At 43.5% G+C, this 27,574-nt stretch overlaps 1 protein-coding gene across 2 annotated transcripts in view; it reads right to left on the minus strand.

Moving 5' to 3' along the window:
• LOC111140753 (lysine demethylase 3B) overlaps positions 1-27,574 on the minus strand; it is an 82,689-nt gene that overhangs the window by 26,738 nt on the left and 28,377 nt on the right. Inside the window, exons 7-12 of one of the 2 annotated variants that reach the window (XM_022492947.1) lie at positions 26,569-27,168; positions 21,790-22,100; positions 8,706-9,643; positions 7,619-7,820; positions 1,422-1,636; positions 593-745 (exon numbers count right to left, since the gene is read on the minus strand). In XM_022492947.1, coding sequence (XP_022348655.1) covers positions 593-745; positions 1,422-1,636; positions 7,619-7,820; positions 8,706-9,643; positions 21,790-22,100; positions 26,569-27,168 — 2,419 coding nt within the window. Of the gene's footprint in view, positions 1-592; positions 746-1,421; positions 1,637-7,618; positions 7,821-8,705; positions 9,644-19,776; positions 19,979-20,863; positions 22,101-26,568; positions 27,169-27,574 lie in introns of both variants that reach the window. The other variant, XM_022492946.1, reaches the window with a different exon arrangement.

Genomic DNA, 27,574 nt, shown 5'->3' on the forward strand with positions numbered 1-27,574 from the left:
TGCTATAGCATGGATGAAGCTTTAAAACAGTATGCTGAAGTAAAAGGTCAAAGGCGGCCAAATACTGTATGATTCCATTTATAAGACAGGTACACAACAGGTAATTCTACAGAGATGAGACAATAAGTAGATTAATGGTTACCATTACCATCTGCTCTCTCTGAGCAGAGGGAGAATACAGTTATTGCTAATATTGCTAATATGTACAACATTTCTTTTTGGAGCAACCAGAGTGAAATTTGATAGTGGAAATGGTTGCACAACCTTGAGAATATACTAAAAACTTTTGAATTGTACACCTTAAAAGGGTGAATTTTAGAGCATGTGAGTTATATAGTAACATCAATAAAGATGTTGTTTAAAAAAAAAAGAGAGAGAGAGAGAAACAACAGAAGGTAAAGAATAACCCTTCTTGGCTTCTTTTAGCCTACCCAGTCAGGTTGGAATATTGGCAACTGTTAAGGCCTCACAATGCAACAAAAATGAGGGAAGCTAAGCAGTTCAAGAGGGGGCACAAACCCATTCTGGCTTCAAGTCCCATACCTCCAATGACAGGTTACCTTTAGAACTGAACAGGACAATATTTGCTCACCACTGCGTGGACGGCTTTTTCTGAGCCTGTAACAGTCAAGGCAGACCCCAAATCCACATTTGCGACAAACCCAGTGGATATTGAAGAGAGTTGTTTCACATACATCACACATCTCCCGTACACCACGCACTGCTCGCTTCCATGCCACTTTCTCTGGTGGAAAGAGGAAGAGGAATATTGTTGGCGTTGATCATTGTGAATAACAGCAAAAGACCCCAGATCCACTGACTGCTACTCGAACTGTTTTGTCCAGCAATAAAACTCAAAGATGTAAAAAGTTACTGTTTCTATAAATGTTAAGAGAAAGAAAACATGCTACTGCTAATATTTCTGAACAAGTGTCAACGAAAATAAATGCCACATTGTTTTTACTTAAGATAATGTAAAAATTTCAATTTGGGGGAGTTTGAAGTAAGAGGATTCTTCACTTGGAATGTAGGGAAAATTTTCATAGGAGAATTTTCCTTGGGTATAATATCTCACAGACATGAAATATCAAAAATATCTGAACAATGGTGGGGTCTAGGTGTGAAACATGGTACCCAGTAGCACTTCATCTATTCACAAACCATGTATCACTTACTATTATAAACTGGTTCAAAGCAAACTGAAAATATTCAGGGTGACCGAAACCCAGACAGGGATCAAGGAAGGAATGAGGTCTGCTGGATACAGTTAGGGCCTCAGCTACTCTACAAAGAAAAGTCTTATCAGTCTTAGCTCATCCACAGAAAATGCCACCTGCCACTCCTACCACTCCTCCTTTAAGCAACAAAAAGTAAAGTTCTTAAGCAGGACTGCTGGGAAAACAAGCAAGAGGGTATCTTACGGTGTGGCTCCACCATCATCATTGCCTCCTTCTCGGACATCACAAGCTGGCAGAACTGGTCCCCAACGTTAGCCAGGATGTATTTTGAGGTCTCTAGGTCTATCCCTTCTGCTAGGGAGGAAGAGGGAATCCACAGGTTCATGGCATCAGGGTCACTTTGCTGGGGACTCAGAAATCCCTCCACACGGAGCACCCCCTTCCGAGTGAAGATCAACCTGAGATAGGAAGGTAGATAATCAAATACATGGTAAACAGCAGCAGCCGGGCAAACTGATACACACCTAAAACCCTTGGAGCTAAAAACATTAGGTAGGACTTAAGAGCAATCAGCATGCAGTAAGTATTTTCACCCTGGAGGGCATCTGGCTGGCTCCGCTGGAAGGGCATCCAACTCTTTACCTTGGGGTTGCAAGTTCAATGCCCAAACTGGATGCAGACATACTTAAAGAAAAAAAAATTTTCCACTCTATTTGATCAACACAGTATGCATTCTCTTCACTAGCAGAAAGACCTGTGAACACTTAACTATGTCTGTGTTCTTTAAAAAACTGATCTCAGGGGCGCCTGGGTGGCTCAGTGGGTTAAAGCCTCTGCCTTCGGCTCAGGTCATGATCCCAGGGTCCTGGGATTGAGCCCCCCACATCCCGCTCTCTGCTCTGCAGGAAGCCTGCTTCCTCTCTCTCTCTCTCTCTGCCTGCCTCTCTGCCTACCTGTGATCTCTATCTGTCAAATAAACAAATAAAATCTTCAAAAAAAACCCAAAAACAACTGATCTCAGGGGTGCCTGGGTGGCTCAGTCATTAAGCGTCTGCCTTCGGCTCAGGTCATGATCCCAGGGTTCTGGGATCGAGCCCTGCATCGGGCTCCCTGCTCAGTGGGAAGCCTGCTTCTCCCTCCCCTACTCCCCTTGCTTGTGTTCCTTCTTTCACTGTCAAATAAATAAAATCTTAAAAAGAGAAATAAATAAGTTCATAAAGCAGGGTACTTTAAAAAATAAAACAGGGGCGCCTGGGTGGCTCAGTGGGTTGGGCCGCTGCCTTCGGCTCAGGTCATGATCTCAGGGTCCTGGGATCGAGCCCCGAATCGGGCTCTCTGCTCTCTAGGGGAGCCTGCTTCCTCCTCTCTCTCTGCCTGCCTCTCTGCCTGCTTGTGATCTCTCTGTCAAATAAATAAATAAAATCTTTAAAAAAAAAAAGAGTCTCTTATGAAAAAATAAAAAAAAAAAATAAAAAAAAAAATAAAAAGCTGTCCTCAGGGGCACCTAGGTGGCTCAGTGGGTTAAAGCCTCTGCTTTCGGCTCAGGTCGTGATCTCAGGGTCCTGGGATCGAGCCTCACATTGGGCTCTCTGCTCAGTGGGGAGCCTGCTTCCCCCTTTCTCTCTGCCTGCCTTTCTGCCTACTCGTGATCTCTGTCTGTCAAATAAATAAATAAATAAAATCTAAAAAAAAAAAAGAAAAAAAAAAGACAGAATTAAAAAAAAAAAAAAAAAAAAAGCTGTCCTCAGGGGACGCCTGGGTGGCTCAGCCAGTCAAGCGTCTGCCTTCAGCGCAGGTCTTGACTGGGATCCAGTCCCGCATCAGGCTCCTTGCTCAGCTCGGAAACTGCTTCTCCCTCTGCCTACTGCTCTCTCGGCTTGTGCTCACTCTTGCTCTGACTCACTCTCTCTGACAAATAAGTAAATAAAACATTAAAAAAAAAAAAAAAAGCTGTCCTCATAAATGCCCTGCAATTTCTCTATCTGCCTGTTTGACATGTGCACCCACACCACTGACCATGACCAGAGGAAAACAGCCACGCTCACTGTCACACTTGAAATTCATGTCTACCTAAGTCAGGTGAGCCCTTCATGTTGCCTCCCAGTCACAAGAGTTTCCTGGTGCACACTCTCCTAGATGCCTGTTTCATATCCTCACCTTTCTTTTCTAACCTCTAGTATAATTTCTCCCATAAGGACCTTGCTATGTATTCCACTGAGAAAATACAAAGAACCAGAAGAGATGTCCCGCAAGTTCCCCCCACCATACTACCAGGCCTTCCTGCAACTGTGCTCATGTTCCTCCATCTGACCTGCTGCTGCTAGGAATGGACCTCCCAGCCAAGACTCATCTCTCCACTTATGCTCTACAACCTACCCTCTTGCATAGGCATCACATCACATACTCTCCTGTCTACATCATCTCATTTCCTCCCTACTGAATCACTCTGGTATTTATAAACTTGCTATCTCAAAAAAATCCTCTCAATCCCACACACTCCTCTATTTATCTGTTTGTAAGAGCAACATTTCTTTAGAGTTGTCTAAACTGTCAACAGTTCCTCTTCCCTTTTATTTTCTCTTCATCTGCTCCTATCAGGCTTCCCTCCACCACAACATACCAAAACTGTTTTTGACAAGGTCATTTGCCCCCTTAAATCCAATGGTCATTTTCAGTCCTTATCTGACCTGACTCAATCCCCATTATTTGCCACAGTTCATTATTCCTTCCTGGAAATATTTTCTTCACTTGCCTTCCAGGACATCTTACTGGCTATTCTTTCTGAACCTCCTTTACCAGCTCCTCCTCATCTTTCTAGTCTCTCAATATTGCAGAACTCCAGGACTGGTCCTAGGAATGTTTCTCTTTTCTAACTACACCTGGACTCCTCAAGCAGATACACAGCCTTTTTTTTTTTTTAAGAGTTTTTTAAAAATTAATTAATTAATTAATTAGTTTGTTTGTTTGACAGAGCACAGGCAGGAGGACTGGAAGAGGGAGAAGGTGGCTCCCCACACCAAGCAGGGAGCCCGATGCGGGGCTCGATCCCAGGACCTTGGGATCATGACCTGAGCCGAAGGCAGATGCTTAACCAACTGAGCTACCCAGGTGCCCAGACATACAGCTTTAAATACCCGGTGACATTAAAATTTTTAACCTCCTGCCTGGACTTTCCCCCTCAATTCAGGAGTTAAGTTTCCAGCTGCCCTCTCAACATCTTCATCTAGAAATCTAACAGGCTTCTCAGGGGCGCCTGGGTGGCTCAGTGGATTGGAGCCTCTGCCTTCGGCTCAGGTCATGATCCCAGAGTCCTGGGATCCAGCCCCGCATCGGCCTCTCTGCTCAGCAGGGAGCCTGCTTCCTCCTCTCTCTCTGCCTGCTTCTCTGTGATCTCCATCTGTCAAATAAATAAATAAAATCTTTAAAAAAAAAAAAAAGAAAAGAAATCTAACAGGCTTCTCAAATTTAAGAAGCCCAAATTAAAGTTCTCATTTTCTTCCCCAAACCTGCTTTTCCCTGAGAAATCTCCTTATCAGTAAATGGCAATCCCACACTTCCAGTTTTTAGGTCAAAAGCTGTAGAAACACCTTTGACTTCATTCCTTCTTTCATACTCCTCATCTAACCCATCAGAAAATCATATGAGGTCTCCCTTTAAAATATATTCTTTTGGGGACGCCTGGGTGGCTCAGTTGGTTGGACGACTGCCTTCGGCTCAGGTCATGATCCCGGGAATCATGATCCCGGAGTCCCGGGATCGAGTCCCGCATCGGGCTCCCAGCTCCATGGGGAGTCTGCTTCTCCCTCTGACCTTCTCCTTGCTCATGCTCTCTCTCACTGTCTCTCTCTCAAATAAATAAATAAAATCTTTAAAAAAAAAATTAAAAAAAAAATTAAAATATATTCTTTTGGGGCGCCTGGGTGGCTCAGTGGGTTAAGCCTCTGCCTTCGGCTCAGGTCGTGGTCTCAGAGTCCTGGGATCGAGCCCTGCATCGGGCTCTCTGCTCAGCAGGGAGCCTGCTTCCCCCTCTCTCTCTGCCTATTTCTATGCCTACTTGTGATCTCTCTCTGTCTCTGTGTCAAATAAATAAATCTTAAAAAATATATATATATAAAATATATTTTTTTGGGGGGGGATTTTATTTATTTATTTTACAAACAGAGAGAGCAAAAGCAGGGGGGAGCAGCAGGCAGAGGGAGAGGAAGAACCGACTGAGTCACCTAGGGACCCACTCAAGATATATCCTTAATCCAACCAGACTCACCACTTCCATCAGCAGGCCATCACTTCTCACCTAGATAATTCCAACAACCTCCTTACTTCTCCATGTTTCTGCCTCTGCCTCAATATAATCTATTCTCAAGAAGGCAATTACAGTGATCCTTTAAAACATTCCCCAGTGTCACTCATCAGCTCAAAACCTTCAGTGACTTCTCTTTCAACATAAAAGCCAAGGCCCTTAGAGTATTCTTTTATTTATTTTTTATTTTTTATTTTTTAAGATTTTATTTTAATTATTTGTCAGAGAGAGAGAGGGAGAGAGAGCAAGCACAGGCAGACAGAATGGCAGGCAGAGGCAGAGGGAGAAGCAGGCTCCCCGATGAGCAAGGAGCCGGATGCCGGACTCGATCCCAGGATGCTGGGATCATGACCTGAGCCTAAGGCAGCTGCTTAACCAACTGAGCCACCCAGGCGTCCCTAGAGTATTCTTTTAAAATATGGGCAGATGGGGCGCCTGGGTCACTCAGTTGTTAACTGTCTGCCTTCAGCTCAGGTCAAGTCCCTGATCAGGCTCCCTGCTCAGCAGGAAGCCTGCTTCTCCCTCCCCCACGCCCTTCCTTGTGTTCCGTCTCTTGCTGTCACTCTCTCTGTCAAATAAATAAATAAAATCTTAAAAAAAAAAAAAAAAGAAAATATGGACCCATTGTTAACTCTATGACCTCAAATCTATCCTTCCCCCACTCTTATCTTTTCGCCACTCTAGCTCCACAAGCATATTCCAGCCTTGGGACAGTTGCTCTTGCGCCTTCTACCTGGAATACTTGTCTCCCAGGAAAATGTGCAAACTACTCCTTCGCCTCCTCAAGGTCTTTACTCAAATCTCAGTTTCTAAAATCATCCTATTTAAACTACAGTTTCTCTTAACCTCCCCTTACTTCAATCCTCTTCTGTCTTTATTTTTCTCATAGTTACTATCAGCTAACATGCCTTACAATTAATTAATTAATTATTAATTGATTATTAATTATTATTATTATTAAATAAATATTTAATCTGCCTCCTCAGCAAACTCCTAAGGTCTGGATCTTTATGGTTTTATATGCTGTTTAACCCTCAGTGCCCACAACAATGTCTGACACATAGTTAAGTGCTCAGTAAATATTTGCTGAGTGAATCCATACTATGTGGATAAATCATTTGGATTTATTTTACAAATGAAGAATTCCTGAAAGGTCATTTAGATGAAATTCTTCTGCCTTTGGCTTAGGTCATCATCCCAGGGTCCTGGGATGGAGGCCTGCGTGGGGCTCCCTGCTCAGCGAGGAGTCTGCTTCTCCCACCCCCACGCCCCCTGCTTGTGTTCCCTCTCTCGCTGTCTCTCTGTCAAATAAATAAATAAAATCTTCAGAAGAAATTAGAAGAAGAATTTCTAAGTTTATCAAGCAGAAGAAAAGTGACTAAAAGCATTTGTTCGGTTTAAGAGCAGGGGACAGTCCCAGGATTTGTCAGTTATCTCTATTTCAAGGACAATTCCCATTATCTCCTAATTTTCCTTCTTCCTCTCTCAGAGAGTCAAGTTACTTTATTTATTTATTTTTTTAAGATTTTATTTATTTGACAGAGGAATCACAAGTAGGAAGAGAGACTCTGCTGTGCAGAGAGCCGATGCGGGGCTCGATCCCATGACCCCGATTCATGACCAGATCGAAAGGCAGAGGCTTAACCCACTGAGCCACCCAGGCGCCCCTCAAGTTACTTCAGTACCAAAAAGGAGTAAGTGGTCAGGCACATATACACCACAACACGCATCCTTCTGCTTATACCACTGGTTTCAAATGGAACCGAAGTTAAGAATAATGTAACAAAGCTCAGGGGCCTTTTTCTTTAAAAAAAGAAAAAGAAAATATGGACCCATTGTTAACTCTATGACCTCAAATCTATCTTTTCCCCCACTCTATCTTTTCCCCACCCTAGCTCCACAAGCATATTCCAGCCTTGGGACAGTTGCTGGGGTTTCTCTTAAACTGTTCAGACTGGTCAGCTTCAATTCCCTTGGGACAAAGCCACCAGTCACTTCACAATCCAAGCACCTGAGTGGCTCCTATGGCAGAGCAAAGACCCCAGAGCCAAGGGGTTAAGGAAAACAAAGAAAAGATGTGAGATTCAGAGAAAGAGTGGGAAATGGAAACGGGGAAGGAGACAGAGACCGGTTTGGGTACCTCCGGAAGTGAAAGAAGCGGCAGGCCACAGTGGAATCATCTTGCTCCTGTTCTTTAAACTTCCGATACCGCTCCAGGCGGCACTCCCGACACTTGTGCAGGTGAGGGGCTACATTGATGCAGGACCCATCCTGCAGGAAGGGCTCTCCAGACTGTTTCAGCTTCTTCACCTTGCTCACATCTTTCAGCACTGATTGGCCAACTGTGGAAAGGGAAGGGGGAGAAACAGCTGGTCATGATTGGTATTAATGAGACCCAATAACATGATCCTCCTGGTGCTGCATTCTGTCCTGACCTGGCTCATTCTTCCTTGCCGTGGCTTGGCTTGTGCCTACCAGACCCATCCTTGACAGAAAGGGAGGGAGCAAAGAGGCTTAACTGGAAGCTAAGGACCATGGAGAGAATTTGTGAGCAGTGTCCCATTGAGAGGAAATAGCCCTGGCACGGGTGAGAAAAACCCAAGAAAGCAGAAAATAGCCACTTGCCTTTAGCCTCTAGGGATACAACTATTCTACGAACAACTCTTGTACCCCCATTAGGATACCAATTCCTAATGATAACAGTTACTTTTCACCATTCGACTTTCTTAGATACTTGCCCGTACGTAATTCTGGACCATAACCTCACAGCATCGGAGTTAATGGCTTTTGGAAGAGGTGTTAAAACCTTATATGTGTAACAGAGAGAAGCAAATTTGAGGGGTGATTCTTTTTGCTAAAGTAATTCTATGAAAGGCTGTACTCAGTATCTCCTCTAAATTAAAGAGGATGGGCCAAAGAGAAGAAAGAGATGAAAAAAACACCAGGAAAGAGCTCCTGAGCAAAAGGAGTCTCAAGGGTCCTCTTCTGTGGGATTATCATTACACAGGTAGGTATCCCTCTTTAGTAACGCTGCTGGGTTAGATGCAATCCTGCCCTGAACCATAAGGTTGCATGAGGGGCCTCTACTGGGCCCTTCTGGCTATTTTATTCCACGTGATTATAGAACTTCCCATCAAAGGAAGGGCTTCTGCTGCCCAGGAGCACAATAGGCGGGCATTCGAGGCCAGTGCCAGAGCCAAGGCAATGGATAACCCCAGCAAGATCACCTTTCAGGGGGGCGGTCCGCGGTCGGCCCTTTGGGGCCTGCTTCCCTTTGCCTTTGCCCAGCAATAGCTCAGCACTTCGCTCCCCATTGGGGCCCAACTTCCCCATTAGGTGCTCTGGAATCCCCTTCATGCCCGTCTTGGCCTGCAGCTGCTCCTCAGAATCGCTCAAATCTGACAGGTCACTGTTGGTACTGGAGTCCGAGTCCTGTCTGCAAGCCAAGCTTCGCTCATCCAGTGAGAACCTTTTCACAGCTTCAAAAGGAGCTTTGTTCTCCTGTGAAAAATCTGCTGGGGAGGACAGAAAGCTGCCTGAGTGCCTGCCAAAGACGTTACTAAAGGTTTTGAGGAGGGGATTGTCCTGCTGCCCAGGCCCCACAGTTGGCCTCTCCTCTGTGGGGCTGGAGGAGAGAGTAGGCATCTCAATGGGCTGGGTGAGGCTGCTGGTGGGCGAGCTAGAGCGGCCATTCCCCATGGCAGAGAGGCTTGGACCTCCGGTGGTAAGAGCTGAGCCCAGAACACCGGACACCAGTTTAGAGGAGTCAGTTGTGATGAAGAGGGTTTTCTTCTTTGCTAAGGATGCTGAATCTGCAGAGGAGTGAGCCTCGGGCCAGCTGGCTGCGGCTTTAGAGGTGACCGTGGTAGCAGAGGAAGAGCTACCTGATGCCTGAGATGCAAAGCTGCTGAAAGGGCTATGTTCAACTTTCTCCACAAATGCAAGGAAAGGGTTAGAGGGCTCTTCTCGGGATAGTTTAGGGGGCTGTAAAAATAGATTTTCATGACTCTCTGGGGTGCGGGGATTTAGGAGGCTCCGTGGGAAGGCTGGCGTGAGGGTAGGCATGGATTCTGCAGGCATCTTCCGATCCACAGAGCTGCCAGCCTTAGAGCCTGATTTAGTGTCTGCTCCAAGAGTGGATCTGCCTTTACACAGGCTCTCAAGGCTTTGTTTGAATGAGTCTCGACTGGAGGAATCATCAGCCAAACTCTCTGAAACGGTAGTGAAGTAGTTACTGGTGGGTAAGGTTTGGGACATGCACTGAAAAAACAAGTTTTTGGAGAGATCAGAGTCTTTCTGAGACTCTGGTGCAGAGCTACAGCCAAAAGAGAAGCCCAACGGTTTGTTTTCTGTGGCTAGAACCCCATTGGACTGGCTCCTTCCACTTCCAAAAGTCAAAGGTTGTGATGAACTTGGGAGAGATGCTCCAAATCCAGAAGAGGCCAGAACGGTATTTCTTGAATTCTGAAAAGAAGATAGCCAGAGTTAGTGATGCTGCTTTCTCTTGACAACCCTGTTACCTCTTTTCTGGACTTAGGCAAATGTTTCTTGTGGGTCCAATCAACTTTTCTCTCCTACAATTCCACGAAAACTGCTCTTAAAACTACATCTCACCAGCATTAAGGAGGAAACCTGCCACAGACCACATAAAGGGCATCTTTAACACAAGAGAGCTCTTAGAGATAGCAGGATGTTCATCCTACCACTCCCTTGGTTGTTAGCCAACTGGCTGTCATAGCACCAGGAGGCTGTGTAGGCTTCTTAGTTTCTATCTGGCAATGAAAACTCTACCAGGAGCAGGAGAAAAGGGTTCCTGAACAGACAGACAGAGCTTTTACTATGAAATGAATTTAGGGGCCCTGTAATATTAATCCACTTCAATGACCTCAGCTATTGTCAAAGTTTTGATTTATTTAAAAGTTTTGATTCATTTAAACTACCTGCCCATCTTACAAAAGTGACTTCCATCCCATGACAAGCCCACTGCACATTAAGGAAAAAATTCTCTTTATTAGTCTGAAACTCCCCAAGATGGATTGTTTTAGAATCTGGCCATTTATTTATGAGTCCAAATCAACCTAAAATTTGAATATCTGTTTCAATTAAAGTTACACCTGAAGACATTAAGTTATAGAAAGCACACTCATGGGGAGCCTCTGTGGCTCAGTCGGTTAGCCATCCCACTCTTGATCTTGGCTCAGGTCTTGATCTCAGGGTTGTGAGTTCAAGCCCTGTACTGGGCTCCATGCCGGGCATGAAGCCTACATTAAAAACTTAAAAAAAAAAAAAAAAAAAAAAAAAGGAAGAAAAAAAGCACACTCATCACTGAACCCTTTTGTTATCATTAGGATCTAACAAGCCTCCAAACAGAAGAACTACAGATACTCATACACCCACCAAACATTAAGTACTCAGCCTAACAAACTGAAGAATGAAAAAACACTCCTTTTTTTCACCTTGAAAATCTTAACTTCTGCATGTGAATAAAAGGTGTGTGTGTAAAGAAGGGCAGGATCCCTTTCATATACACACCCAGGTCTCAACACTTAAAATCAACTTTCAGGTAGGAGAGAATGCTATCTCTAGACATTCATTTTAAAATATTGGTAACAAAAATTATTCCGGGACTGCTTAACGGGTATCAGGCTTGCTTCTGGGATGATGAAAATTTTTGGAACTAGAAAGTACTATCGGTTGCACAACACTGTAGATGTACTAAATACCACGTATTATAACACTTTAAATAGTTAAAATGGTAACTTTTTTAAAAGATTTTATTTATTTATTTGACAGAGAGAGAGATCACAAGTAGGCAGAGAGGCAGGCAGAGAGAGAGGAGGAAGCAGGCTCCCCGCTGAGCAGAGAGCCTGATGCGGGGCTCCATCCCAGGACCCTGAGATCATGACCCGAGCTGAACACAGAGACTTAACCCACTGAGCCACCCAGGCACCCCTAAAATGGTAAATTTAATGGTTACTTTTCCACAATTCAAAAAATTATTCCAGATAAAGGAAATGGCTATTGTCCAAAAGGGGGGTGTTGTTTACTTAAGGTATTCTTTAAATATGCAAGAGAGTCTAGGTTAGGACTTTGAGGGTGGCACAGACACATTAGAACCATGCAGGCTACCTGTGGCTTGCCTCCAGTTGACAGCTGCTACAGAGTCTGCTTCATGGCATTTCTGAGTTAAAAACCTGAAGTTTGTTTGTTGATTTATTTAAAGGTAAACTTGATACCCAACGTGTGGCTCGGAGATCAAGACTCGCTCTACTGACTGAGCCAGACAGGCGCCCCATTATTCTTTTTCCTTTCCTTCCCACCAATCAACAACTACTGACTTACATGTCCTCCCAATAAAAAAGAATAGAAAGACACACCCCTAATGACCGGCTTTTGTTTCTTTCTCTTTTTCTTTTTTTTAGACTTTTATTTATTTACCTCATAGAGAGAAAGTGAGAAAGAGAGAGCGCACAAGTGTGGGGAGGGCAGAGGGGGAGGGAGAAGCAGACTCTTGGGTAAGCAGGGAGCAGGATGCAGGCCCTGATTCCAGGACCCCAGAATCATGACCTGAGCCAAAGGCAGACACTTAACCGACTGAGCCACCCACCCTGGCTGTAATTTCATTAGCAGAATTTGGCCAGGAGCCTTGACACCTGCATGACTCCAACAATCCAGCATGGGTAGCTCAGGTTTCACTACTAAAATTACTCTTTAAAAATAAGTATACAGGGAGCGCCTGGGTGGCTCAGTGGGTTGAGGCCTCTGCCTTCGGCTCAGGTCATGATCCCAGGGTCCTGGGATCAAACCTCACACTGGGCTCCGTACTCAGCAAAGAATCTGCTTCCCCTCTGCCCCTCCCCACACTCAGGTACTCTTTCTCTGAAATAAATTAATCTAAAAAATAAAAATTAAAAAGAAGTGCTGCATGACATTAAAAAAAAAAAAACTTTTAAAAGCACTAAAGTGTTGGGGCACCAGGGTGGCTCAGTCAGTTAGGCATCTGCCTTTGGCTCAGGTCATGATTCCAGGGTCCTGGGATCGAGTCCTACTTTGGCCTCCCTGCTCAGTGGGGAGACCCTGTTTCTCTCTCTCCCTTTGCTAATCCCCCTACTTGTGCTCTCTCGTTCACTCTTCCTCTCTCAAATAAATAAAATCTTAAAAAAAAAATGCACTGGGGCACCTGGGTGGCTCAGTGGGTTAAAGCCTCTGCCTTTGGCTCAGGTCCTGATCCCAGGGTGCCGGGATCGAGCCCCGCATCTGGCTCTCTGCTCAGCAGGGAGCCTGCTTCCCCCCTCTTTCTCTCTGCCTGCCTCTCTGCCTACTTGTGATCTCTGTCAAATAAATAAATAAATAAATAAATAAATAAATACACATGAATGAAAAATAATTTGGATGGCCTTTCACTTTCCCTCAAATGATTAAATTTTAAATCCTTTTCTTGTAAGAAAGTTATGACAAAGTGATTTCAACTTAATTTTTAGGGCAAGAAGTTTCCTGGGGGCTGTGTCCCTATTTTAGATTTGACTTCACAGTGGAAATTTCCATTTCTGTACTTTTAAATCAGATCCCAGGACAATACTTAGGCTGACACATTACCAAAATCACTGATACAGTCACAGAAACTTCTCCAACCTGTTTGGAAAATGCCCTTTGACTCTAAATTTCCTCTATTCAGCTTTGCTACCCCAAGAATAACAGCATTCAGTGTGTCTCCTCCTGCAGCATATAAAATGTGGTCTACTTTGTAATCCCCCTTTACATCTATATTGCCTTTGACATGAACTGGAGTTTAATTAATTTGAGCAATATGATGACTTACACACAGTGGAAATCCACATAAGATCCTCACCTAGTTATCTTGGGAATGCTGGTCAATAGAGGACAAACCATGAATAGTGTGAAATTTCCATTTTATAGGCCTTCTCCTCTTCTGCCTGGACCTTTCACCTCCCTCCCCATGCCTGAACACTAAGGATTCACAAACTGCATCTTTCAGGAGAGGAAGGAGTCAGGTGAAATATATGCCATGTTTTACTGGGCACTGTTATACCTAAAATGATTCCATCTTAAGATGTGAGCTCCTTCAAACAGGGATTTCAATTCTTTGTTTATAATATACAGTACTTAGCACACAGTAGTTTCCTATACGTAATTTAAAAAATCATTTAGTATTTTGTCTTTGTATTTCATATTCCAACTTGAGGAAACAGCCAGTCTCAAAAAAAAAAAAAAAAAATGACTAGCATCATGTAAGAAATGATTTTGATAGTGTTTCAAATTTGATTGGGTAGCCAACTTGATGCTAACTTGTATTTAACAGAAGTTCCATTTCAGGAAGGAACATGTATACCGGAAAAAGAACATAGTAAGTTGGATACTACTGTGATTAATTCCATCAAATTTTCCAGGTAAGGATTAAAAAGAGTAAGTTAGAAAGAAAAAAGAAATTTTTATGGCCATATCAACTCATGGAAAGAAGCCTAGTCTCAAAGGAAAATATCACAGAAAATGATGAACTAAAAACAGGGGATGGTAATAGTCACTTTCACATAGCCTTAATTATAGTGTTCACTGTTACCAACACTATAATTCATTAACCTTGCCTCTCATAGGCCTGGTAGAGGCTCAACAACTATGTGAACTAAATAGATAATTGAATTAAAAAGATTCCCCACCAGATCTATTTGAGCATCTCATTAAATTGGGTTTTATAATCAGTTTTTGATTAGTGCAATTGTTCGGGTGACTTTTAAGAGCTAATAAAGTTATTAAAATATACACATTTGCCCAACGAGCAGTAAAGGACTATTCAGAGTACAATTTAAGCAAACCTCAGAAATGCTCCTTCCCTGGGGCATTTTAGATGCTATTTAATGTGTTAACATTAAAGTAGGGTAAGAAAATGAACCCAAATCTTGCAAATCTGCCCCTGAAACAACTCACCTCTCCTGGGGCCTGTAACCGGCCGCCTTTCTGTTTGTCCGGCCCAGTCCCTGCTGCAAGGCCAGTGTCTGAGATCCTCACCGTGGTTGGGGTGGAGCTGGCGGTAGTGACCACAGCTGCTGAAGCCACAATGCCCTGGCCAACTTGTTCCAATGTTTTTCCTGCCTCTTTGTTTTCGGCTCCACCCACCTCTGGGGCCAAAGGTGTTTGACCTGTGGCTGGAGAATATGGAGTGAAAGGTACAGGTGTGTCCCCACCTACAGGCTCATCCTGTACCACCAGAGTCCTGCCGTTTTCTTTGGTGTAAGTGGCAAAGCGAATGTTGCGGTTAATCTGGGGGACAAATGTAGTCGGTGGCTGCTTGGCTCTCTGATCCAGCCCTGGCTCTCCACTGGCATTCCCTCCTTTCCAGGGCCCTCGGCTCGCCTCACCTCCATCGCTCCCATTACTGTCTACTTCACCCCTGTCTCCTTTTAATTTCTTTGATGCAGGGTCACACCCAGAGTCCGAAGCACTTTTTCTCCTCCGGCCATCTTTCCCCTCTATGCTCTCTCTCTTCTTCTTTCCTTTGGAAGATTTTACTGCTTTTAACGTACCCCCCTACAAAACAAAATTCAAAAAAGATTTATTATAAGGAACCTTCCATCCTGTGAAAACCATAAACCATTAGCTCTTTCCCATCTCTAGAAGCAGACAATCAAAGCAGGCAGATTGCCCCGTTCCAACGCCAGCTCTAAGATATCCCCTTAGTCAGAAAGCTCCAATCTTCCTATGACTCAATTTACACATGTATTCAAGATAATGGTTAGGAGAGATTAACTCACTTGGCAAACTTTCCCTTAAATAAAAGTCTTCCTCAAATGGACTTTTTTTGAGGGTTTAAAGATTTGTGGAATTTAGTTTACAAAAGAAGACCATTAGTGCTAGGATGGGAGCTCATTTGCCCCTTGATGTAAAAAGAAATCTGCTTTATTTTGTATTTTTATCCTTGTTTGACTGAAACTGGCATTTCAAGTACTGAAATATAAAATCTCCTCTATCCAGAAGTCACTAAAAAAACTGGTGACAACTTAAAAATAGGAAGACCAACATTTGTGTCTGTGACCAAAGGAAAAGTGTGTCCAACATAGGCAGGTTTGGATTTCTCTTGTGGGCACCATAAATATACAAACAATCTCCAGAACTTATTTCAAAAGTATTAGACAAAGGAAAGCAAAATAGGCGGGCTACCACAGACCAAACAGCCAAACCCCTTAGCTCTTCCAATAATTTCAGCCTGTCTTATGAAATCTAACTTGTGCCTTAATTGAGAGGCCAAGCAATCTTGAAAAATAGAAGATTAGAAGACACAATTCCTATCTCTAAATAAACTCCTCCCCTGGCAAGAACAAGGGGAAGGTGGCTTAGAACACTCAAGCAATCTTTGTGCTGCAAGGACTTTTATCTAGAACATTATTAGAATAGTATCCTACTATGAAGGAATGCTTTTTTTTTTTTTAAGCTTCATTCAGGTAACTTTCGGATAGTTTTACTCCGGTAACATGTGTTGGAGTGGCAATAAGCTAGTTAGACACAGTTACTTAGCCATTAATGTTCACCAACTTCATTAAACTAATCTTGGTGTACTTGAATATTTATAGCTTCTTTGTACAGATCTGTATTTTTGTTGTAGCATTATAGCTTTGACAGCTGCAACCTCCTCAAATTTTCTATTTCTTGCCAGTTCTAGTTTTTCTATTCTTTTTTTTTCCCCTGCTGCCTTCATTTCCATCTTTTCTCCCTTAATTTTCTTCTATAGTTCTTAACCAAGCTCAAGATTTACTTCTGTTTCCCCCATACTTTTGGCAATCTACTCTTGAAAACCACAGATCTCACCTCTTATCCATCCAGCCAAGTTGCTAATCTCGGCTCACTGCAACCTCCCTGAGCACTAACTTGTATGTATATCCTACTTCCGGTGAGCTAATCACATGTGAGTAGATAGCATAAGATATGGAGACCAGTACTCTCTAGATATATAGGACCAGTGGAACAGTGCGTGGCATATAAAAGGTACTTAATGAATGAAAGAAATAAGAAAGGGAATAAAAATGGGCCCAACACCCATTAAAGTAAAAGATATTTTTAGTCATGTAAACAGTCAAGAGACATATCCTAGTTGTAGCAATATAATACATACTAAAGAGCTATTAAATTTAACCATGATTCTTCTTTTCCTAACTTGATTCTGTTTTATCAAGTCAAGAATTACTGGATAAAGATGAGAACCAGACACTTAGCAGGAGTGGCCAAGACGACAATATTACAGAACTGCTAAGAGACTATGAGGAACATGTGGCTAGATGGCTATCTTGTCAATGTCTTAATGAAAAGAAATTCAAATGGCATTCCTTGATTGGTTTAGGCACAGGTTTATTATATATCTTTTTTTGGGTTATGATAATTCTGAATGAACCAAGAGTTGGCCTGAATCACAGGAGTAATCCACTGTGTGCTGAGCACTGAACTAGCTAGGCACCTGTTTGATTTATTGCTTCTTGGGATACAAAATTTCAGACTTCTTGGAGCTCACCACCGCTTAATGGAGTAATCCACTGTGTGCTGAGCACTGAACTAGCTAGGCACCTGTTTGATTTATTTCTTCTTGGGATACAAAATTTCAGACTTCTTGGAGCTCACCACCGCTTAATGGAAGCTCCATGGGGAGTCTGCTTCTCCCTCTGACCTTCTCCTTGCTCATGCTCTCTCTCACTGTCTCTCTCTCAAATAAATAAATAAAATCTTTAAAAAAAAAATTAAAAAAAAAATTAAAATATATTCTTTTGGGGCGCCTGGGTGGCTCAGTGGGTTAAGCCTCTGCCTTCGGCTCAGGTCGTGGTCTCAGAGTCCTGGGATCGAGCCCTGCATCGGGCTCTCTGCTCAGCAGGGAGCCTGCTTCCCCCTCTCTCTCTGCCTATTTCTATGCCTACTTGTGATCTCTCTCTGTCTCTGTGTCAAATAAATAAATCTTAAAAAATATATATATATAAAATATATTTTTTTGGGGGGGGATTTTATTTATTTATTTTACAAACAGAGAGAGCAAAAGCAGGGGGGAGCAGCAGGCAGAGGGAGAGGAAGAACCGACTGAGTCACCTAGGGACCCACTCAAGATATATCCTTAATCCAACCAGACTCACCACTTCCATCAGCAGGCCATCACTTCTCACCTAGATAATTCCAACAACCTCCTTACTTCTCCATGTTTCTGCCTCTGCCTCAATATAATCTATTCTCAAGAAGGCAATTACAGTGATCCTTTAAAACATTCCCCAGTGTCACTCATCAGCTCAAAACCTTCAGTGACTTCTCTTTCAACATAAAAGCCAAGGCCCTTAGAGTATTCTTTTATTTATTTTTTATTTTTTATTTTTTAAGATTTTATTTTAATTATTTGTCAGAGAGAGAGAGGGAGAGAGAGCAAGCACAGGCAGACAGAATGGCAGGCAGAGGCAGAGGGAGAAGCAGGCTCCCCGATGAGCAAGGAGCCGGATGCCGGACTCGATCCCAGGATGCTGGGATCATGACCTGAGCCTAAGGCAGCTGCTTAACCAACTGAGCCACCCAGGCGTCCCTAGAGTATTCTTTTAAAATATGGGCAGATGGGGCGCCTGGGTCACTCAGTTGTTAACTGTCTGCCTTCAGCTCAGGTCAAGTCCCTGATCAGGCTCCCTGCTCAGCAGGAAGCCTGCTTCTCCCTCCCCCACGCCCTTCCTTGTGTTCCGTCTCTTGCTGTCACTCTCTCTGTCAAATAAATAAATAAAATCTTAAAAAAAAAAAAAAAAGAAAATATGGACCCATTGTTAACTCTATGACCTCAAATCTATCCTTCCCCCACTCTTATCTTTTCGCCACTCTAGCTCCACAAGCATATTCCAGCCTTGGGACAGTTGCTCTTGCGCCTTCTACCTGGAATACTTGTCTCCCAGGAAAATGTGCAAACTACTCCTTCGCCTCCTCAAGGTCTTTACTCAAATCTCAGTTTCTAAAATCATCCTATTTAAACTACAGTTTCTCTTAACCTCCCCTTACTTCAATCCTCTTCTGTCTTTATTTTTCTCATAGTTACTATCAGCTAACATGCCTTACAATTAATTAATTAATTATTAATTGATTATTAATTATTATTATTATTAAATAAATATTTAATCTGCCTCCTCAGCAAACTCCTAAGGTCTGGATCTTTATGGTTTTATATGCTGTTTAACCCTCAGTGCCCACAACAATGTCTGACACATAGTTAAGTGCTCAGTAAATATTTGCTGAGTGAATCCATACTATGTGGATAAATCATTTGGATTTATTTTACAAATGAAGAATTCCTGAAAGGTCATTTAGATGAAATTCTTCTGCCTTTGGCTTAGGTCATCATCCCAGGGTCCTGGGATGGAGGCCTGCGTGGGGCTCCCTGCTCAGCGAGGAGTCTGCTTCTCCCACCCCCACGCCCCCTGCTTGTGTTCCCTCTCTCGCTGTCTCTCTGTCAAATAAATAAATAAAATCTTCAGAAGAAATTAGAAGAAGAATTTCTAAGTTTATCAAGCAGAAGAAAAGTGACTAAAAGCATTTGTTCGGTTTAAGAGCAGGGGACAGTCCCAGGATTTGTCAGTTATCTCTATTTCAAGGACAATTCCCATTATCTCCTAATTTTCCTTCTTCCTCTCTCAGAGAGTCAAGTTACTTTATTTATTTATTTTTTTAAGATTTTATTTATTTGACAGAGGAATCACAAGTAGGAAGAGAGACTCTGCTGTGCAGAGAGCCGATGCGGGGCTCGATCCCATGACCCCGATTCATGACCAGATCGAAAGGCAGAGGCTTAACCCACTGAGCCACCCAGGCGCCCCTCAAGTTACTTCAGTACCAAAAAGGAGTAAGTGGTCAGGCACATATACACCACAACACGCATCCTTCTGCTTATACCACTGGTTTCAAATGGAACCGAAGTTAAGAATAATGTAACAAAGCTCAGGGGCCTTTTTCTTTAAAAAAAGAAAAAGAAAATATGGACCCATTGTTAACTCTATGACCTCAAATCTATCTTTTCCCCCACTCTATCTTTTCCCCACCCTAGCTCCACAAGCATATTCCAGCCTTGGGACAGTTGCTGGGGTTTCTCTTAAACTGTTCAGACTGGTCAGCTTCAATTCCCTTGGGACAAAGCCACCAGTCACTTCACAATCCAAGCACCTGAGTGGCTCCTATGGCAGAGCAAAGACCCCAGAGCCAAGGGGTTAAGGAAAACAAAGAAAAGATGTGAGATTCAGAGAAAGAGTGGGAAATGGAAACGGGGAAGGAGACAGAGACCGGTTTGGGTACCTCCGGAAGTGAAAGAAGCGGCAGGCCACAGTGGAATCATCTTGCTCCTGTTCTTTAAACTTCCGATACCGCTCCAGGCGGCACTCCCGACACTTGTGCAGGTGAGGGGCTACATTGATGCAGGACCCATCCTGCAGGAAGGGCTCTCCAGACTGTTTCAGCTTCTTCACCTTGCTCACATCTTTCAGCACTGATTGGCCAACTGTGGAAAGGGAAGGGGGAGAAACAGCTGGTCATGATTGGTATTAATGAGACCCAATAACATGATCCTCCTGGTGCTGCATTCTGTCCTGACCTGGCTCATTCTTCCTTGCCGTGGCTTGGCTTGTGCCTACCAGACCCATCCTTGACAGAAAGGGAGGGAGCAAAGAGGCTTAACTGGAAGCTAAGGACCATGGAGAGAATTTGTGAGCAGTGTCCCATTGAGAGGAAATAGCCCTGGCACGGGTGAGAAAAACCCAAGAAAGCAGAAAATAGCCACTTGCCTTTAGCCTCTAGGGATACAACTATTCTACGAACAACTCTTGTACCCCCATTAGGATACCAATTCCTAATGATAACAGTTACTTTTCACCATTCGACTTTCTTAGATACTTGCCCGTACGTAATTCTGGACCATAACCTCACAGCATCGGAGTTAATGGCTTTTGGAAGAGGTGTTAAAACCTTATATGTGTAACAGAGAGAAGCAAATTTGAGGGGTGATTCTTTTTGCTAAAGTAATTCTATGAAAGGCTGTACTCAGTATCTCCTCTAAATTAAAGAGGATGGGCCAAAGAGAAGAAAGAGATGAAAAAAACACCAGGAAAGAGCTCCTGAGCAAAAGGAGTCTCAAGGGTCCTCTTCTGTGGGATTATCATTACACAGGTAGGTATCCCTCTTTAGTAACGCTGCTGGGTTAGATGCAATCCTGCCCTGAACCATAAGGTTGCATGAGGGGCCTCTACTGGGCCCTTCTGGCTATTTTATTCCACGTGATTATAGAACTTCCCATCAAAGGAAGGGCTTCTGCTGCCCAGGAGCACAATAGGCGGGCATTCGAGGCCAGTGCCAGAGCCAAGGCAATGGATAACCCCAGCAAGATCACCTTTCAGGGGGGCGGTCCGCGGTCGGCCCTTTGGGGCCTGCTTCCCTTTGCCTTTGCCCAGCAATAGCTCAGCACTTCGCTCCCCATTGGGGCCCAACTTCCCCATTAGGTGCTCTGGAATCCCCTTCATGCCCGTCTTGGCCTGCAGCTGCTCCTCAGAATCGCTCAAATCTGACAGGTCACTGTTGGTACTGGAGTCCGAGTCCTGTCTGCAAGCCAAGCTTCGCTCATCCAGTGAGAACCTTTTCACAGCTTCAAAAGGAGCTTTGTTCTCCTGTGAAAAATCTGCTGGGGAGGACAGAAAGCTGCCTGAGTGCCTGCCAAAGACGTTACTAAAGGTTTTGAGGAGGGGATTGTCCTGCTGCCCAGGCCCCACAGTTGGCCTCTCCTCTGTGGGGCTGGAGGAGAGAGTAGGCATCTCAATGGGCTGGGTGAGGCTGCTGGTGGGCGAGCTAGAGCGGCCATTCCCCATGGCAGAGAGGCTTGGACCTCCGGTGGTAAGAGCTGAGCCCAGAACACCGGACACCAGTTTAGAGGAGTCAGTTGTGATGAAGAGGGTTTTCTTCTTTGCTAAGGATGCTGAATCTGCAGAGGAGTGAGCCTCGGGCCAGCTGGCTGCGGCTTTAGAGGTGACCGTGGTAGCAGAGGAAGAGCTACCTGATGCCTGAGATGCAAAGCTGCTGAAAGGGCTATGTTCAACTTTCTCCACAAATGCAAGGAAAGGGTTAGAGGGCTCTTCTCGGGATAGTTTAGGGGGCTGTAAAAATAGATTTTCATGACTCTCTGGGGTGCGGGGATTTAGGAGGCTCCGTGGGAAGGCTGGCGTGAGGGTAGGCATGGATTCTGCAGGCATCTTCCGATCCACAGAGCTGCCAGCCTTAGAGCCTGATTTAGTGTCTGCTCCAAGAGTGGATCTGCCTTTACACAGGCTCTCAAGGCTTTGTTTGAATGAGTCTCGACTGGAGGAATCATCAGCCAAACTCTCTGAAACGGTAGTGAAGTAGTTACTGGTGGGTAAGGTTTGGGACATGCACTGAAAAAACAAGTTTTTGGAGAGATCAGAGTCTTTCTGAGACTCTGGTGCAGAGCTACAGCCAAAAGAGAAGCCCAACGGTTTGTTTTCTGTGGCTAGAACCCCATTGGACTGGCTCCTTCCACTTCCAAAAGTCAAAGGTTGTGATGAACTTGGGAGAGATGCTCCAAATCCAGAAGAGGCCAGAACGGTATTTCTTGAATTCTGAAAAGAAGATAGCCAGAGTTAGTGATGCTGCTTTCTCTTGACAACCCTGTTACCTCTTTTCTGGACTTAGGCAAATGTTTCTTGTGGGTCCAATCAACTTTTCTCTCCTACAATTCCACGAAAACTGCTCTTAAAACTACATCTCACCAGCATTAAGGAGGAAACCTGCCACAGACCACATAAAGGGCATCTTTAACACAAGAGAGCTCTTAGAGATAGCAGGATGTTCATCCTACCACTCCCTTGGTTGTTAGCCAACTGGCTGTCATAGCACCAGGAGGCTGTGTAGGCTTCTTAGTTTCTATCTGGCAATGAAAACTCTACCAGGAGCAGGAGAAAAGGGTTCCTGAACAGACAGACAGAGCTTTTACTATGAAATGAATTTAGGGGCCCTGTAATATTAATCCACTTCAATGACCTCAGCTATTGTCAAAGTTTTGATTTATTTAAAAGTTTTGATTCATTTAAACTACCTGCCCATCTTACAAAAGTGACTTCCATCCCATGACAAGCCCACTGCACATTAAGGAAAAAATTCTCTTTATTAGTCTGAAACTCCCCAAGATGGATTGTTTTAGAATCTGGCCATTTATTTATGAGTCCAAATCAACCTAAAATTTGAATATCTGTTTCAATTAAAGTTACACCTGAAGACATTAAGTTATAGAAAGCACACTCATGGGGAGCCTCTGTGGCTCAGTCGGTTAGCCATCCCACTCTTGATCTTGGCTCAGGTCTTGATCTCAGGGTTGTGAGTTCAAGCCCTGTACTGGGCTCCATGCCGGGCATGAAGCCTACATTAAAAACTTAAAAAAAAAAAAAAGGAAGAAAAAAAGCACACTCATCACTGAACCCTTTTGTTATCATTAGGATCTAACAAGCCTCCAAACAGAAGAACTACAGATACTCATACACCCACCAAACATTAAGTACTCAGCCTAACAAACTGAAGAATGAAAAAACACTCCTTTTTTTCACCTTGAAAATCTTAACTTCTGCATGTGAATAAAAGGTGTGTGTGTAAAGAAGGGCAGGATCCCTTTCATATACACACCCAGGTCTCAACACTTAAAATCAACTTTCAGGTAGGAGAGAATGCTATCTCTAGACATTCATTTTAAAATATTGGTAACAAAAATTATTCCGGGACTGCTTAACGGGTATCAGGCTTGCTTCTGGGATGATGAAAATTTTTGGAACTAGAAAGTACTATCGGTTGCACAACACTGTAGATGTACTAAATACCACGTATTATAACACTTTAAATAGTTAAAATGGTAACTTTTTTAAAAGATTTTATTTATTTATTTGACAGAGAGAGAGATCACAAGTAGGCAGAGAGGCAGGCAGAGAGAGAGGAGGAAGCAGGCTCCCCGCTGAGCAGAGAGCCTGATGCGGGGCTCCATCCCAGGACCCTGAGATCATGACCCGAGCTGAACACAGAGACTTAACCCACTGAGCCACCCAGGCACCCCTAAAATGGTAAATTTAATGGTTACTTTTCCACAATTCAAAAAATTATTCCAGATAAAGGAAATGGCTATTGTCCAAAAGGGGGGTGTTGTTTACTTAAGGTATTCTTTAAATATGCAAGAGAGTCTAGGTTAGGACTTTGAGGGTGGCACAGACACATTAGAACCATGCAGGCTACCTGTGGCTTGCCTCCAGTTGACAGCTGCTACAGAGTCTGCTTCATGGCATTTCTGAGTTAAAAACCTGAAGTTTGTTTGTTGATTTATTTAAAGGTAAACTTGATACCCAACGTGTGGCTCGGAGATCAAGACTCGCTCTACTGACTGAGCCAGACAGGCGCCCCATTATTCTTTTTCCTTTCCTTCCCACCAATCAACAACTACTGACTTACATGTCCTCCCAATAAAAAAGAATAGAAAGACACACCCCTAATGACCGGCTTTTGTTTCTTTCTCTTTTTCTTTTTTTTAGACTTTTATTTATTTACCTCATAGAGAGAAAGTGAGAAAGAGAGAGCGCACAAGTGTGGGGAGGGCAGAGGGGGAGGGAGAAGCAGACTCTTGGGTAAGCAGGGAGCAGGATGCAGGCCCTGATTCCAGGACCCCAGAATCATGACCTGAGCCAAAGGCAGACACTTAACCGACTGAGCCACCCACCCTGGCTGTAATTTCATTAGCAGAATTTGGCCAGGAGCCTTGACACCTGCATGACTCCAACAATCCAGCATGGGTAGCTCAGGTTTCACTACTAAAATTACTCTTTAAAAATAAGTATACAGGGAGCGCCTGGGTGGCTCAGTGGGTTGAGGCCTCTGCCTTCGGCTCAGGTCATGATCCCAGGGTCCTGGGATCAAACCTCACACTGGGCTCCGTACTCAGCAAAGAATCTGCTTCCCCTCTGCCCCTCCCCACACTCAGGTACTCTTTCTCTGAAATAAATTAATCTAAAAAATAAAAATTAAAAAGAAGTGCTGCATGACATTAAAAAAAAAAAAACTTTTAAAAGCACTAAAGTGTTGGGGCACCAGGGTGGCTCAGTCAGTTAGGCATCTGCCTTTGGCTCAGGTCATGATTCCAGGGTCCTGGGATCGAGTCCTACTTTGGCCTCCCTGCTCAGTGGGGAGACCCTGTTTCTCTCTCTCCCTTTGCTAATCCCCCTACTTGTGCTCTCTCGTTCACTCTTCCTCTCTCAAATAAATAAAATCTTAAAAAAAAAATGCACTGGGGCACCTGGGTGGCTCAGTGGGTTAAAGCCTCTGCCTTTGGCTCAGGTCCTGATCCCAGGGTGCCGGGATCGAGCCCCGCATCTGGCTCTCTGCTCAGCAGGGAGCCTGCTTCCCCCCTCTTTCTCTCTGCCTGCCTCTCTGCCTACTTGTGATCTCTGTCAAATAAATAAATAAATAAATAAATAAATAAATACACATGAATGAAAAATAATTTGGATGGCCTTTCACTTTCCCTCAAATGATTAAATTTTAAATCCTTTTCTTGTAAGAAAGTTATGACAAAGTGATTTCAACTTAATTTTTAGGGCAAGAAGTTTCCTGGGGGCTGTGTCCCTATTTTAGATTTGACTTCACAGTGGAAATTTCCATTTCTGTACTTTTAAATCAGATCCCAGGACAATACTTAGGCTGACACATTACCAAAATCACTGATACAGTCACAGAAACTTCTCCAACCTGTTTGGAAAATGCCCTTTGACTCTAAATTTCCTCTATTCAGCTTTGCTACCCCAAGAATAACAGCATTCAGTGTGTCTCCTCCTGCAGCATATAAAATGTGGTCTACTTTGTAATCCCCCTTTACATCTATATTGCCTTTGACATGAACTGGAGTTTAATTAATTTGAGCAATATGATGACTTACACACAGTGGAAATCCACATAAGATCCTCACCTAGTTATCTTGGGAATGCTGGTCAATAGAGGACAAACCATGAATAGTGTGAAATTTCCATTTTATAGGCCTTCTCCTCTTCTGCCTGGACCTTTCACCTCCCTCCCCATGCCTGAACACTAAGGATTCACAAACTGCATCTTTCAGGAGAGGAAGGAGTCAGGTGAAATATATGCCATGTTTTACTGGGCACTGTTATACCTAAAATGATTCCATCTTAAGATGTGAGCTCCTTCAAACAGGGATTTCAATTCTTTGTTTATAATATACAGTACTTAGCACACAGTAGTTTCCTATACGTAATTTAAAAAATCATTTAGTATTTTGTCTTTGTATTTCATATTCCAACTTGAGGAAACAGCCAGTCTCAAAAAAAAAAAAAAAAAATGACTAGCATCATGTAAGAAATGATTTTGATAGTGTTTCAAATTTGATTGGGTAGCCAACTTGATGCTAACTTGTATTTAACAGAAGTTCCATTTCAGGAAGGAACATGTATACCGGAAAAAGAACATAGTAAGTTGGATACTACTGTGATTAATTCCATCAAATTTTCCAGGTAAGGATTAAAAAGAGTAAGTTAGAAAGAAAAAAGAAATTTTTATGGCCATATCAACTCATGGAAAGAAGCCTAGTCTCAAAGGAAAATATCACAGAAAATGATGAACTAAAAACAGGGGATGGTAATAGTCACTTTCACATAGCCTTAATTATAGTGTTCACTGTTACCAACACTATAATTCATTAACCTTGCCTCTCATAGGCCTGGTAGAGGCTCAACAACTATGTGAACTAAATAGATAATTGAATTAAAAAGATTCCCCACCAGATCTATTTGAGCATCTCATTAAATTGGGTTTTATAATCAGTTTTTGATTAGTGCAATTGTTCGGGTGACTTTTAAGAGCTAATAAAGTTATTAAAATATACACATTTGCCCAACGAGCAGTAAAGGACTATTCAGAGTACAATTTAAGCAAACCTCAGAAATGCTCCTTCCCTGGGGCATTTTAGATGCTATTTAATGTGTTAACATTAAAGTAGGGTAAGAAAATGAACCCAAATCTTGCAAATCTGCCCCTGAAACAACTCACCTCTCCTGGGGCCTGTAACCGGCCGCCTTTCTGTTTGTCCGGCCCAGTCCCTGCTGCAAGGCCAGTGTCTGAGATCCTCACCGTGGTTGGGGTGGAGCTGGCGGTAGTGACCACAGCTGCTGAAGCCACAATGCCCTGGCCAACTTGTTCCAATGTTTTTCCTGCCTCTTTGTTTTCGGCTCCACCCACCTCTGGGGCCAAAGGTGTTTGACCTGTGGCTGGAGAATATGGAGTGAAAGGTACAGGTGTGTCCCCACCTACAGGCTCATCCTGTACCACCAGAGTCCTGCCGTTTTCTTTGGTGTAAGTGGCAAAGCGAATGTTGCGGTTAATCTGGGGGACAAATGTAGTCGGTGGCTGCTTGGCTCTCTGATCCAGCCCTGGCTCTCCACTGGCATTCCCTCCTTTCCAGGGCCCTCGGCTCGCCTCACCTCCATCGCTCCCATTACTGTCTACTTCACCCCTGTCTCCTTTTAATTTCTTTGATGCAGGGTCACACCCAGAGTCCGAAGCACTTTTTCTCCTCCGGCCATCTTTCCCCTCTATGCTCTCTCTCTTCTTCTTTCCTTTGGAAGATTTTACTGCTTTTAACGTACCCCCCTACAAAACAAAATTCAAAAAAGATTTATTATAAGGAACCTTCCATCCTGTGAAAACCATAAACCATTAGCTCTTTCCCATCTCTAGAAGCAGACAATCAAAGCAGGCAGATTGCCCCGTTCCAACGCCAGCTCTAAGATATCCCCTTAGTCAGAAAGCTCCAATCTTCCTATGACTCAATTTACACATGTATTCAAGATAATGGTTAGGAGAGATTAACTCACTTGGCAAACTTTCCCTTAAATAAAAGTCTTCCTCAAATGGACTTTTTTTGAGGGTTTAAAGATTTGTGGAATTTAGTTTACAAAAGAAGACCATTAGTGCTAGGATGGGAGCTCATTTGCCCCTTGATGTAAAAAGAAATCTGCTTTATTTTGTATTTTTATCCTTGTTTGACTGAAACTGG

Source organism: Enhydra lutris, unplaced genomic scaffold, assembly GCF_002288905.1.
Source record: "Enhydra lutris kenyoni isolate GAN:26980312 unplaced genomic scaffold, ASM228890v2 scaffoldscaffold5, whole genome shotgun sequence".
NCBI lineage: Eukaryota > Metazoa > Chordata > Mammalia > Carnivora > Mustelidae > Enhydra > Enhydra lutris.